The following is a 14,690-nucleotide window of genomic DNA, read 5'->3' as shown; positions in this document are numbered from 1 at the left end:
AAACAATATAAAAAAATAAAAACAAAAAAAGAGCCAATCACCTTTTTGATAGAAATGTGTCTAAAAATAAAAAAATAGTCTTTTAGAATGATTTGAGCTAAATAAGCTAAATTTATAATCCCATTGTTTTTCAATGGATAAAAAAAAAAAAAAAAAAAAAAAATACGTTTTATTGCTGATTTTACATGTAGAAGTGTTAGCTTGTGAAACTGATGTTAACTTAAAGGGACTTTGGTATTGCTCAAAATATTGTGATGACACTTACCCTGCACACACAAGTCAAAGGTGGCGAGCTCGTTTTTGATCATCTCCTCACTGGATTTCACCTTGGGCTGCGCACTGGCTTTCAGGAAGTCAGACTTGCCAAATCTGGGCTTGTCTCCTTGGAAGGCTCCAAACTCGTCTGTCATTTCAGCCTGGTTGCACTCTGAGCCTGCTTCTGTGGTACCAGGAGGGGAGTCGGATTTCTCAGAAACCATAGTGGCAAAGTCGCCAAAGTCATTGTCGTTGTCTTGTCCAGACCGCTCAACTGAGCTAAAGTCAGCAAAGGCTTCAAACCTGCTCTCGGTGGAGGTGCCACTGTCTTCGATTGGGAAGGTGGTCACCTTGACAACCGTGGTGTGGGTGACGTTCTCTGAGCTTCCAAAAGATGTCTCCTTCCTGGGTACCACGGCTGAAGATGGAAGTCCACACAGGGACCCTCCATGGAGCCTCTTACCTTGACCAGAGAGATCTTCCTTGTCCAACCAGTCACAGCTTCCCAGACTGCTAACAGTTGACGTGCCAAAGGGGTCAAATTTTAAATCTTCAGCCTCTGTAAGGACAAGATGGGACACTCCATTCAAATAAAAAAGCATGCTGTCGCTTACCAGAGGAAACTACAACTACAAGAAATTAAAAACTGCATTTGCAGCAATGCACTTATAATGTAAGCCTATGGGGAAAGGAATTCAGTAGGGTTTAAAAGCAGAATTGTGAAACTTCCTTACAAATGTGTAAGTCCTTCTTTGAATACATTTGTTATTTGTTAATCTTTTAGCAGTTGGACAACTGTTGTACCTGGATGAATTTTCGATTATGTGTTATGATGTAATTCAGAATAAAAACAGTTTTCACCTATCTTTGCACATACCATGTGGAAGTTACCATGTTTACTGGAACTTTGCACAGACGAGGTTACTTGGTGATTTAATCACACAAGTGTCATGTTAACATGTATAGTGTTTAACGTTTTTTGGCTATACTATTAAAACAGTATGCATTTGGCAAAGTCTTGCCCAATGGACTTCCATTGTAAGTACACTTCTGAAGACAAATTCTTTGCTTGTTTTCACCAACTGAATTATGATTATAACTTATTTTTTGTGGTTTTCGACAGCATGCCACAAATTACATCAATAAAGCTTAACTAATATGGAACCAGGAACATTTCTTTAATAGGGGAAAGAGCAGAATGCTAATTTGCAAGAAAAAAAAAGGCAAAGGGTCACTGAGACCCTCTAGTTACTCGGCTATATCTATACTAGTCAGGGTTTTTTTCCTGCAAGATTTTTAATTTTTATTCAGTATATGCATACTATCCACCCAGTTCACCCAAAGCCCAACCTAGTATGAATTTAACCACGTTTACTGACCTATGAAGTAGGTCAAAATTGTGTTGTTTTGATGAACACCTACAAAAGGGTTTATATATATATATATATATATATATATATATATATAGGAATGACCATGCTTGTATTTATTCATGATCTTTCCCTTTCATAGAGTCCTGTATGAGAACAATTAGCATATTTGTGATACATTAATGATACATGCTAGGATGACTTAAATCTATGTTGAAATCTACGTCCCTGTTGGTGACGAATTATTCCTGATAACATCATATGACGGAGCCCCGGTTTACCAGGGGTTACCTAGATGCCACTGGATTGGGATGAGTGATGTCTGTATGGAGAACTGTGGGCAAGTACTTTGCACAAGCTTTATACGTGTATGTTATGTGCAAATAAAAAAATAAATAAAATAAAAAATAATAAATTTGTAAACAATAATGCTTACATATTTGTTACAATAATACTTTTTGTCTGTTTCGTATGTGTTTCAATGTCAAAACAATGTTAAGTGAAACAGTGTAAACCTTTACTTTTAATTTTTTCTTAAACGAATAACTGATTTGAATGAAAATTTTTCTGTCCGTGTCTGTCTGCTTTTCAGTGTAGTGACAACATGCAATCATTCACACTCCCATACAATCATCCACACTTACAGACTGTTAAATGAAATGCAGAGCTGCATTGTACTGTGCTCTTTGAAGCCAGGGCTTGATCTTATTTCAAATAAAGTATTATATACTGACCACATTAACTGGCTTCATTTTAAAATTGCGGCAAAAGAAAAAAAAAAGAAAAAGAAAATTATGAACGTGAACAGTCAATGTTTTTTGTTCCCTCATTTAAACTCAAAATGCACCCTATTTACTTTCTTAATGTACTTTTGACTTGTGAATGATTCATTGGTGCATGTTATTCTGCATTCAGGTCAGGCTCCATTCTTGTACGCAACGCCCACTTTTCCCGCCATCCAATCAATCTCTGATGGATGAATAAAGTCCCACCCACATTTTTTCCCCATTGAATATTCAGTTTTACTCAGAAAAAGCACGAAATTACTCAGAATTAGCACTAAATTACACAAGTAAAATGGGTTGCGAAAATTTCACACTGATTTTAAACTAATTACGACATGTCTTAAGTAACTGGATTTTAATCATAATGATATGAATAAAGAAACATACACACATGCAAACAGCTATTTCCCTTACCATAGTTGCACAGCTGAGCAGGACACAGCTGTTTACACATTCAATCAATTTGTGAAATTGACAAGGAGCTGGTGAGTGTGCTAATTCTGACAGCTAAATCTGCTTTGGCAAGATTGAAGGATGGAGAGAGAAATCAAGACGGCACGCATGTCTGCTGTACCATTATTCATGTTTATTACGACAACATTGGCAGAGAGAGAAAGAGAGAGAGGTCACAAAATACCATGAAAGATCTGTTACAGTAGTTTTGCCAAACTAACAATTAAAACGTTTTTTCCCCTTTATTAAGCATTATAAGAATACAAGGACATGCAAGTCAGAAAAAGCAGAAGTGTGAAAAACAAAAAAACAACAACAACAAAAAAAAAAACAGGACAGAATCCCAAAACCAGATGCAGAACCCAGCATTGAGAAGGCACATTCACAGATTAAGATTAGATTAGATCTCATAGGTTAAAGACACTGTATTTGGACTATAAAAGCAAAAAGCAACCAGAAACAAAAGGAAAGTAATACAGAACATTTAAGCAAGATCAAGGTGAAGCTAATATTGGCTCTTGCAGTTTAGCAAACCCTTTGAGAACCCAAGAGCTTCTTGGGGGAGAATTCTCTCAAGTTTTGTGACTTGAAATTGGAGCTCATACTACTAAATAAAAGTCTGAAAGTCAGAAAAGGTTTACGTCAATTAGACTCGACAGTCAGTATGTTAGGTGCTCAAAGGGATAAAAGAAACCAGGGAAATCTATCCTATCAGAGCATTTATCAGTTTAAGCGACAGGTAAAGAACAGACAAAAAGAGACTGTACCCTTTTTCTCTCACCATCCTGTACTTCGTGGTAGGAGTTTTTTTTGACGCACGCAATAAGTACAAAAAAAGGTAACATTTTCATTTCAAGCAAAGCAATATTCGCCTCATAAATACAAATAATACACTTTAACACAACCAGGAGTATTAATCAAGTCTATCTATATTCAAAATAAATAAGAGTTTATTTTCCTGTAATAAAAATACACTATTCAATTTGCATGTATACATTTCCATTCTTGATAAAAACAACCTATTTTCTAAGTATGCCAGAAAAAATTTACTCCTACTAATAATTTACTGCGTGTCAATTTCACAAATTGAAGGCTGGCACATACTGGAGCGTAAAAAAGCAACGTTGAAAAGAGTTCTACTTTCATGTGTGGTCTCATGCACTGTAACACCTGAAATAAAGACATGTTCCGGTGGAAGGACCACCTTTAGCGGCTCTGGCCCGGGAAAGAGATACTCAAAGGAGGTTAGCTACACATCCAGGGGCGTAGTGCAAACATTAAGAAACCCAACACTCTGAATCTGCTAAAATATTTATGCTTGGGCTCTAGAGGTGTCCAGTAACCAAACTAGAAGCATTAGTATGAGGTGGAATAAAAATAAATAGTGTTTTGAGGAATAAGTATTAAGTGAGGCCACAAGCTCTTTAAAGTTCTCAAAATCAGGTGGCAATTTTCAAGAGGGAATCCTTATTTGGAGCATCAGAAAATGTTCGACCTGGTATGAAATATATGGGATTCAACATTTGCAAAAGTGGAAAAGAAAAAAGTTAGGATTCTTGCAGACCTCAGACAGAGTACGTAGATGGCATATTTAATAGGACATGAATGAAAACGAACCGTGAGGGTCAAATGTTGTTCAAAATGTCGTATTCTCTGCACCTGGGCATTGATAGCTCAGCTGATGAAATATTAAAAATATTCCTACTTCGCTAATTCCAGAGAACAAAAGAACTCTTGAAAGCATGGTTTGTGAAGATTAGACACCATTTAAGACCATACAGTGTGACACGTTAAAAAAAAACTATACTTTAATTTCTATCAACCAAGTCATGTCAAATTAGAGATGCCGTCTACTTTAGCTAAGATCTATTGTTGCATTCATGTCAGATTTATTGCAATCGCGACATGTGAACATCCTCAAACTCCGAAATTATTACTTTGTGTTAACGGCTCACACCACCAAAACAGATCCATGGGTGGCTTTGTTTTTGATACTTAATCACTAATACCTACAGTAATACTTAATACATAATTCTTTGGCAAAAAAAAAAAAACGAAACAAAAGTGGTTACAGTGAGGCACTTACAATGGAAAAGTGAAGAGGGCCAGTTAATAAATGTTAGAATACATACCTTTTCAAAAATATAGCAACAATATGTAAACATTACATGTAGTAACATTATTTTAGTGTGATAAAAATCTGTGTTCTACTTTATTTTAGTTTGAAAAAACCGATTACGAAGTTGACCGGAATTATGTCGTCATGGCAATAAAGTAGTACTAGATGTAACTTTACACTGATTAGGTTAGTAAGCGATTTTTTGAAACAAAAACTATGTTTACATCTTGTGACTATACTTTTGAAATTGTGTGTATTTGAATGTTTATGAAATGGCCCCATACACTTCCAGTGAAAGTGTCTTACTGCAACATTCCACCACAAATGTTGTCGATTGAACTTGACTTGTATTGAACCCAGAACATTCCTTTAAATGTTGAAGCCGCAGCCATTTTATTTGTTTTTATATGACGTCACAACAGTCAAGTGGCATAAGTCCAAGCTTTCAAGAATTTCCCAGCTTCTAATTACAAGCTTGTACTAGTCAGAAATTCGTAATTACAGTAATTTCACCATAGCGTCAACGCACCATATATAAATCAGGCCTGCTGTATATATTCAGGTCTTGTTGTAGAAATCATCAGGGTAGGGTTGCAACAGCTTTCCGTAAGGTCTAACTTAAGTAGGGACGTAAAGATCAAATTAAGGGCTTAGTAACTACTAGTTAGTTTGTAACTTAGTGTTTAATTTGGTTGCACCACCTGTTCTTAAGGCAGACTTGGCTAGTAGGTCAAAAGCTCTCCGTAAAGTAATGCGTAGTCGCATAAGACGTTTACCTTTATTGATCCAATAAGCAGTCTTCAAATTTGTACACAGAAGTGTTCAAAAGCCATGCATTTTAGTTTTATCTTGTTATGGTTGATGTTCAAACCTTGTTGCTCACGTAACTGTCAGCTGTGATAAATTATATTCCCATTGAAATACGACAGGTAATAAAAGTAGATTTAATTAGTATATTTAGCCTATGTAAATAACATTTTTCAGGAACTGTGTCTAAAATTAATAAGGGCAATTAATAAATAAATAATACAACAGGCTGGAAAAATATACATTTATTCATTTTAATATCCTATTATTTTGTATGTGATGAAACTTGACAATGGGCAACACACCCCAGAAAGTGCACCAATCGATTTCATCATTAAATCAGTCTGCTTTTTTTATTCCGACTGTTACTCCCGGTCGGCGTTTTCCATAAATATTTAGTTCATACGTAGGGTTACGTCCTACCTAAGTTTAATGGTGCAATGCTCAAATATTGAGTAGTGCATAATTTGTGACTTAGTGCCAATTTATGCCACAACTAGGCTAAGTTGCAACTTACGTTTGGCTGGTGTAACCGCCCCCAGGGCTCTGGCGAGACCACACAAGCGTGTCGGAACTCTTCCTACAGTGCTTTCTATATGGTAACCAGTCTGTGTACAAGAGAGCTCATATGACAGATGAAGCTGACTGAATGAAATACTGTGAATGAAATACTGTGACTGTGTTCTCACCCTGATACATGAAGTGATTGATGAAGTGTTGTGCACACACACACACACATCCAGCATGCCTTACCTGCAGACCAGATAACATGAGTAGCACAGAATGAGAATGCTGAGTGTAAATAAATGATGACTGATGTTAGGACATAAGAGTTAATATATACAGGCCAATCTATTACGAGCTACTGGCATTCATATAAGTGTGTCTACGGAGCAGCCGCTAAGGGGAAGAGCTTACCAACTTGGCATCCCATGTGCTCTCTGATTTCTCTTTGTTGACTGCCATCGTATGAAGCTCTAGTATAGGGCAACCAGTTCATGCTTTAATTATATGAATTGGGTTAAGTAAGGTAGTGTTGTGAATTTTTTGCTCATGTATGCACTTTGGCAAGGCATCAAGGATTCCCCATGCACATGCAAACATGGATAAACATCATACAACAGATGAACAAGCACGTGACAAAACGACTGTGTCCTGAGTGTATAAGAATGATATTAACACTTGTTCTTTGTTATAACAATAGAGGGGATGAGATATGATTTAAAGTGGATTTGTGCATCAGTACGGGCAGATTGAGGAGACAAATGTCAAGCTCATTTATCATGCTAAGACAAATCTAGTTGATTGCTCTGCTTTCCGGAAAACAGACAAGAAATTATTGTCATTAGCATATTAATCTGGCTGTTTACATATTCCATCAGTAATTCTGATGAGTGCAAAATGTGCGCAAAATGGCTCTGTGTGTAAAACCAGAGCAAATGTAAAGCCAGATGTGTTGGTGCAGCAGAAGTTAAATGATACTGCCATCTTGTGCAATAATCTTTATCCTATTAGTTAATCTTCTACTCAAAGATTTAAAGGATTTAAAATTTGTAAACATTCTAAAATGGAACATTCTTACATCAAATGCAATGTCAGCTTGGCATTGATTAGACAAGCAGGGGAAAAAATCTGATATTTTGGCATATCCAAAAACGGCAACAAAAAAAAAAAAAACGCATGAAATCTGATTCTTACAAACCCAATACAAATCAGATTTGTATATGGTTTAAAATCCAATTCAAATCTGCTTTTTGAAAATGCATTTCAATCTTTAAAGTCATAGGATTTTAAGTGGGGTATTTATTTCATAATTTGGGACGTAACGCGGTAGTATGCAGTAATTTCAACAGCTTTTTCTGAATTCAAAGTTTAGCTCACTCCTTCCCCATATAGTGAGCGATACAAAAATTGTAATAAAAAATAGTGAATAACTAAACAAGTGAGCAGTTCTGGACCAAGAATTTACATCAGTGTGTAAATTTAAGGTAAATGCACTTTACGAATCCACGTAGGACAAATTAATTATGTTCCTCATTTGGATGTCACATTGGATAAAAGCATCTGTTAAATGACTTAATGTAAATGCAGTAATGCCTATGAAGTCTTCTTTTTTTTTCTCCCCAATTTGGAATGCCCAATTCCCAATGCGCTCCAAGTCCTCATGGTGGCGTAGTGACTCGCCTCAAACCGGGTGGAGGAGGACGAATCTCAGTTGCCTCCGTGTCTGAGACAGTCAATCCACGCATCTTATCATGTGGCTTGTTGAGCGCGTTACTGCGGAGACATGGCGCGTGAGGAGGCTTCACACTATTCTCCGCGGCATCCACGCACTACTCACCACGTGCCCCACCGTGATTGAACCACATTATAGTGACCACGAGGTTACCCCATGTGACTCTACCCTCCCTAGCAATCGGGCCAATTTGGTTGCTTAGGAGACCTGGCTGGAGTCACTCAGCATGCCCTGGATTCGAACTAGTGACTGCAGGGGTGGTGGTCAGCATCTTTACTCGCTGAGCTACCCAGGTCCCCCGCCTATGAAGTCTCTTGAGGCAAAGTCATTACTATGGCAACTGATGTAGTAGGTATACCAGATATTGACTACATGGACTGAACAATCGGACTAGATTTCATTACTTGCAAAATGACAGTGTGGACAGTCAGACCTAAAGACTGGAATTGAAAACAAATTGGAACTGGATATAAACAAAGTGTTTGTGCATTCTAACATTATGAAGTGTTTCTGTTGATGTCACAACTAAATCATGGGAATCTGAGGGGAAGCCAACCAATGAGAGCTGGCAGCAGGAACAACAAGAACACACAGATTACAAAAGAAAACCAAGTCGCTAGCTATTTGAATTAAATGCTGCATAAAAATGTGCTTTTAAAGCAGATCACCTGATAACACTGGGAGTTATTAATACCAGTTATTGTGCTGTAAGCGATAATAGTAAGCACAAGTTTTGACTGATAAATATGCTAAAATAAATAACTAAACGGATATAAACAACAATAAATACTGCAGATTTACAACTGTGCATGATTAAACTGGAAATATATCTAAATAGAATGGGAAAGAATGGCATGATATGTAACTGGTTTTTGATATGTAACTAGAACCCAATAAAACAGAACACACACAGTGTTCCATTTGGGCGTTGTTGAGAGTTTGAGAGGCCAAAGTAGTGGACTTAGTGTGCTTGAGAGAAAGTGGCAACAGACAAAGTGGGCCGGACTTCACCAGAGCAAGCGTACTAATTCCTCACCTGCAGCAGGGGGTTGATGGGATGACAAACCAGGGAGATCTAAGGAGCTATCAGACATCACATGCTTCAGATCTCCACCCATGTCCGACAGCTTCATGTCCAGCTGTACTGAGAGCGCATCTTCCGAGTCCTCCTTCCCTACACTGCTGCCCCCGATGGACGGGAGGTCGAGGGATTTCACAGAGACAGAGTCCTCTTTGGCCTGCTTGAAGGCGGCTACTTTGTCCACCAGACTCTTGTCAGACGCCCCCAGCGCAGTGCAGAATTTGGAGGACTGGAAATCTGCAAAGTCATCTGTGTCGCTCTTGAGCGACGAGAAAGAGCCCCCGCCACTTTCTTTGCTGTCGTCATAGGCCAGGCCACCTTCCAGGGAAAGCTGTTTGAAGACATCGTACTTATCAGCATTGGCTTGCTGACGCTGCTGGGATGCGTCACCTTGGCCCTCACTGCCACCCTCTCCAGAGCCGGCCTTGTTTCTCTGGTCTCTCGAGCTACCGAATGCCATAAAGTCAGCGAATTCATCCTGAACGGTCGCCCCAGCTCCTCTCCCCACTGCAGAGGTGGTGGGCGCAACTTCTGAAGATGAGGAGCCAAAAAGAGCATAATCACCAAAGTCATCGGCCCCCACGGTGGGAGGTTTGGGGACTGTATTAGGCAGGATAAAAGATGGAGGTGTCGAGGGGAACAGGCTGACTTTGGAGTCAGCAGTGGAGGTGGGTGCCAGAGGAGCAATTGTGGTGAAGAGGTCCAGGTCTGCCATATTGAGAGGATTTCTAGGTTGAGCCAGAGAGGCTGGCTGAGATTGGGACAGCGGTAGAGACTGAGAGGAAGTGAAAGGAGGAGCAAAAATTGCCTGGAACTTGGCTTGGTCTGGTGGCTCTAGTGAAGAGACAGTGTCGGCTGTTTTAAAGTCTGTGAAGCCATCGTTGGCACTGACAGACTTGAAATCAGCAAATCCCTCCCCTGTAAAAAACAACAAAAAACAATTGAAGAGCATTGCAAAACCCATTTCACACCGAAACAACAAAGAACAGAGAACTGGCACAGCACAAAACAGAGTTAGTCTACAAGTGGCCCAGAGCTCCATTTCACGGGCCTGAAAAGGGAAAAACAGATTAGCAATGCTTAACACAAGCTGCATATGACTGCAGAATTGAAATAAAAAGGTGGTCCAATAACACAAGAATTTCAGTGCAAAGAAAGAAAACTGTATTTACAGAACAAACAGACGAACATAATGTTTACGTATGCAACATATGAAAATGAAAATAATTGTACAATGCATTGCAATTCCATTGCATTTACACCGATCAGCCACAACATTAAAACCACCTGCCTAATATTGTGTAGATTCCGCATCTCAGAATAGCATTCTGAGATGATATTCTTCTCACCACAATTGTTCAGAGTGGTTCTGAGTTACCATAGACTTTGTCAGATCGAACCAGTCTGGTCATTCGCTGTTATCCTCTCTCATCAGCAAGGCATCTCCGTCCACAGAACTGCCGCTCACTGGATGTTTTTTGTTTTTGGCACCGTTCGGAGTAAATTCTAAAGACTGTTGTGTGTGAAAATCCCAGGAGATCAGCAGTTACAGAAATACTCAAACCAGCCCATCTGGCACCAACAATCATCCATGTGATTATCTAGCCGGCGAATCATGTGGCAGCAATGCAGTGCATAAAATCATGCAGATACGGGTCAGGAGCTTCAGTTAATATTCACATCAACCATCAAAACGGGGGTAAAATGTGATCTCAGTGATTTGGACCGTGGCATGATTGTTGGTGCCAGATGGGCTGGTTTGAGTATTTTTGTAACTGCTGATCTCCTGGCACAACAGTATCTAGAATTTATCCCGAATGGTGCAAAAAAAAACAAAAATAAATAAATAAATAAAAAATAAAAAAAATAAAAAACATCCAGTGAGCGGCAGTTCTGTGGACGGAAATGCCTTGTTGATGAGAGAGGTCAACCTAGAATTGCCAGACTGACAAAGTCCCTGGTAACTCAGATAACCACTCTGTACAATTGTGGTGAGAAGAATATAATCTCAGAATGCTATTCTGAGATGCGGGTTGGCGCTGTTTTGGCGGCACAAGGGGGACCTACACAATATTAGGCAGGTGGTTTTAATGTTGTGGCTGATCGGTGTACTTAATGTGCATTTTGCATTACTTTGGCAATAACAAACCTCAAAACTCAAGGCGTGATAGAGTTAGCTTCAAATGTCTGCACCAATAAATTAGTGCCCGGCTGCTTTCAGTCGGCCGATATTATTGGCCAATATTAGTCTTTAACAGATATATCGGTATCGGCGTATATGTTTTCCGATATGCGCAGATGTGAAAACTTATTTTTTCAGAAGATATAATGCAGAAAACAATGCTTTGGGTGATTCAGAGTTGGTGTCATAACGTAGTTTGTCCAGCAGAGTGCGCTCCAACTCCATTGTTTACAGAGCTGAGCTGACGGTGGTTCTGGTGACATTGCGGAGTTAAGCGGTATCTTCACGGTAATTTACTAACTAGTTTGTGAAATACATACTGGAAAGTTATTAAACAATGACCCCATCATATTCCCTTTTCAATATAACATTAACCCTGTCCCTAACACTCATGTCACTCATGTTTATCACATCTGTTTGCTATGTTAGCCAGATATAGTAATGTAGTAGATTGAAAGGTAAGCATCATAGCATCTTTTTGCAGCTCTGCAGACAACGGTGCGGTGGTGGATTGTGTCTGTTGAGTGTTGATTTCATGCTATGTTGTTACCTAGTTGGAGACACAATGCTGGAAAGTAAATAAAGTCCATCTTTTACCCTCCGTGACAACGAGCTTATAGCTAACTAGCTACTTTCATTGCTTGTCAGTTGAGTGGAAGCTAATGTGTAAACATGTATTCAACAAACTGTTTTGTTCAGGATTCACAGTTTGGTACCCCCTTCAACTCAACAATTCCAGTCACTGCATTTACAAAATGTAATATTTAAAAGTCTGGTTTTCCACCGTTGAAAGTTAACCCTGAACTTGTATAGCAGAATAAGGTGTAACACCGCTGCCGCTGTTTATCTCTTGACTCGGCAGGTGTAAATGCTTCTTGTTTTACAACCTGCCCCTAATTGACAGACAATATTCATATAGTCAGCATTTGACTGATACTAAACAGTACTACTAATGTTTATTTAGTTATTTTATTTTTATTTATTTTTTATTTAAATGGTCAGCATTTCACTGATACTAAACAGTACTGATGTTTATTTAGCTATTTATTTTATTTTAATTTTTTCTTTATTTAAATGGTCAGCAATTGACTGATACTAAACAGTACTGATGTTTATTTAGCTATTTATTGTATTTTTATTTATTCTTTATTTTCTCAGTGTTCATTTCTAGAATTGGTTGACAATGTATAATAATAATGTCAAATATTCTTTGATAAAAAGATTTAAGAAAGCAGCCTTCTGAGTACCTTTGCATAGTCCACAATCCACAGAGAAAAGGTCCGTTTTCATTCCAGCTCAAAAATTATCTATATCGGCCACCATATCAGTAATCTGTGAATTTTCCTGTGTCTGTGTCTCAAAAATCTCATATCAGTCAGGCTCTACAATAAATCAAATGTGTTTTCATTCAGGTAGATAACATGTCGACAACTCAATTAAATTTAACTAACTTGCTCAGGAAGGTTTTCTTAAACTGTATATCCACCATGACTAGTTTTTGACCTTTAAAGTACGGTGGCCTTGAAGTGCAAAACAAAAGAGCAAATCTAAAAACACAATGGCAAATCCAAAGACAAAATAACAATTCAGGAACACAAACAAATCAGAAAACACAACAGTAAATCAGAAAACAAAAGAGCAAATCAGAAAACACAACAACAAATCAGAAAACACAACAGCAATTCAGTCGAAATGGAAAGGGTAGGTACCATAGCTATCAAAATCCATGCCAAAAGGTCACTGACAGAAAACCTAAATCATTTGGAGTGTTTTCTCTCCTGGAAAACAAACAGGAAACTTTATAACACAGAGAGTAAAAACAGCGAGAGGGAAAAGTTAGTTTTTGGTATGATTTTAGGTTCATCTATGGTCTCATGGTTCATCTAATGTGTAAGGGACCATCTTAAAGTCCACAAACTGTGCCAAAACGTTGGTGGCATCCAATTGTTCATTCAATTTGCATGTTCCAATTTAAAAAACACTGTTGTTTAAAAAAAATATATAATTAATAATAACATTTTATATATATATAAGGTTCCGTTTGCTGCCAATGGATAGATTTTCCAAGTATATCTAATTATATGAATACAGTATTCAATTATTTTAGAAAAAACACTACTAAAATTCATCAATATGTCATTTTTACATTACAAAGGTTGAAGCAGGCTGCCAGTGGGGTGAAAGACTAACATATATTGTTTTATTATAATTATTATTATTTAAAAAAATAACAGAATACTGTATATGTATAATATGAGAAAATCTCACCCAGAGTAAATCATTATATCTAATAGCAGCCTTCTACAACTTTTACAATATGAATATAATATCTTATTATATTCAATTTTTTTCTAAAATAATTGAACACTATACTCATAATTGGACATGCTGGCTTCAAATGTAGAAAGTGAGCCTTCAGGCCGGCAGTCTACTGCAACCTTTAGAATGAGAAAACACTTTTTTAACACCTTTAACATTTTTTTTAACAGTGTTTGTTATGTTAGAATATGCAAGTCAATTGAATGAATGCTTGGACACCGGCATTTTGGCGCAGTTTGTGGAATTTTTAGACGGTCCCTTACACACTGTAGACGAACACTGTGCCTAAAACTTTTCCCACTCACTGTTTTTGCTCTCTGTGTTATAAAGTGTCCCATTACTGATTTACTGAGTGACAAACCTCTCACAATTTTCAGTAATTAAGCATTTGGAATTAATTTTGAAATAATTGCGCAAGTGGGCAGAGAACCATTCCTGAGGAAAGGAGGTATTCTCTATAGAGCCAATCAGGTGAGAAGCTATGGTACCCACCCTTTCTCTTTCGACTGAATTGCTGTTGTGTTTTCTGATTTGCCGTTGTGTTTTATGATTTGTTAATGTGTTTCTGAATTGTTATTTTGTCTTTGGATTTGCCGTTGTGTTTTTAGATTGGTTGTTTTGTTTCACACTTCATGGCCACCATACTAAAGAGAGAAGTTGCCAGCTACAGCGTCCCCTTACGGCAATGAGAACATTGTATCATTCAACACATAACTGTGTTATGATTTTTGCTTGGATACATTTTGGAATGCTAGAAGCTGGAATAGCTAGAAGTTTATGGGTTTAGATGCTTGCATAAAGTATATTCCTAAAGCATTTCTCAATCTTAGCATGCACATAATAAAAAACCACACAAACATCACAGTTTGAATCACGGTTTTGGTACGGTTCGGTATTTGCTTTGTTCAGAAAAAAAAAAAAAACAATATTACTGCCAAATCCAAAGAATAATCTATTTGGTAAACACTTCAACAGGTTTGCCCTTAAATAACAATCATTGTTTTATAACAGTAACCATAGTTTAACCATGGCATTTGTAGTAAAATCATAGTAAGCACAATATAAACATGATTACTGTCATGG

The 14,690-nt window shown here is 37.8% G+C and overlaps 1 protein-coding gene across 5 annotated transcripts in view; it reads right to left on the bottom strand.

Annotated features, from left to right (window-relative positions):
• LOC127430300 (synergin gamma-like) overlaps positions 1 to 14,690 on the bottom strand; it is an 80,561-nt gene that overhangs the window by 24,250 nt on the left and 41,621 nt on the right. For all 5 annotated transcript variants that reach the window (XM_051680014.1, XM_051680015.1, XM_051680018.1 and 2 more), the window contains 2 exons: positions 9,062 to 10,024; positions 266 to 814 (listed from right to left, as the gene is read on the bottom strand). In XM_051680014.1, coding sequence (XP_051535974.1) covers positions 266 to 814; positions 9,062 to 10,024 — 1,512 coding nt within the window. The remainder of the gene's footprint in view (positions 1 to 265; positions 815 to 9,061; positions 10,025 to 14,690) is intronic.

Source organism: Myxocyprinus asiaticus, chromosome 39 (assembly GCF_019703515.2).
Source record: "Myxocyprinus asiaticus isolate MX2 ecotype Aquarium Trade chromosome 39, UBuf_Myxa_2, whole genome shotgun sequence".
Lineage (NCBI taxonomy): Eukaryota > Metazoa > Chordata > Actinopteri > Cypriniformes > Catostomidae > Myxocyprinus > Myxocyprinus asiaticus.
This window is presented reverse-complemented; position numbering and strand designations above follow the sequence as displayed.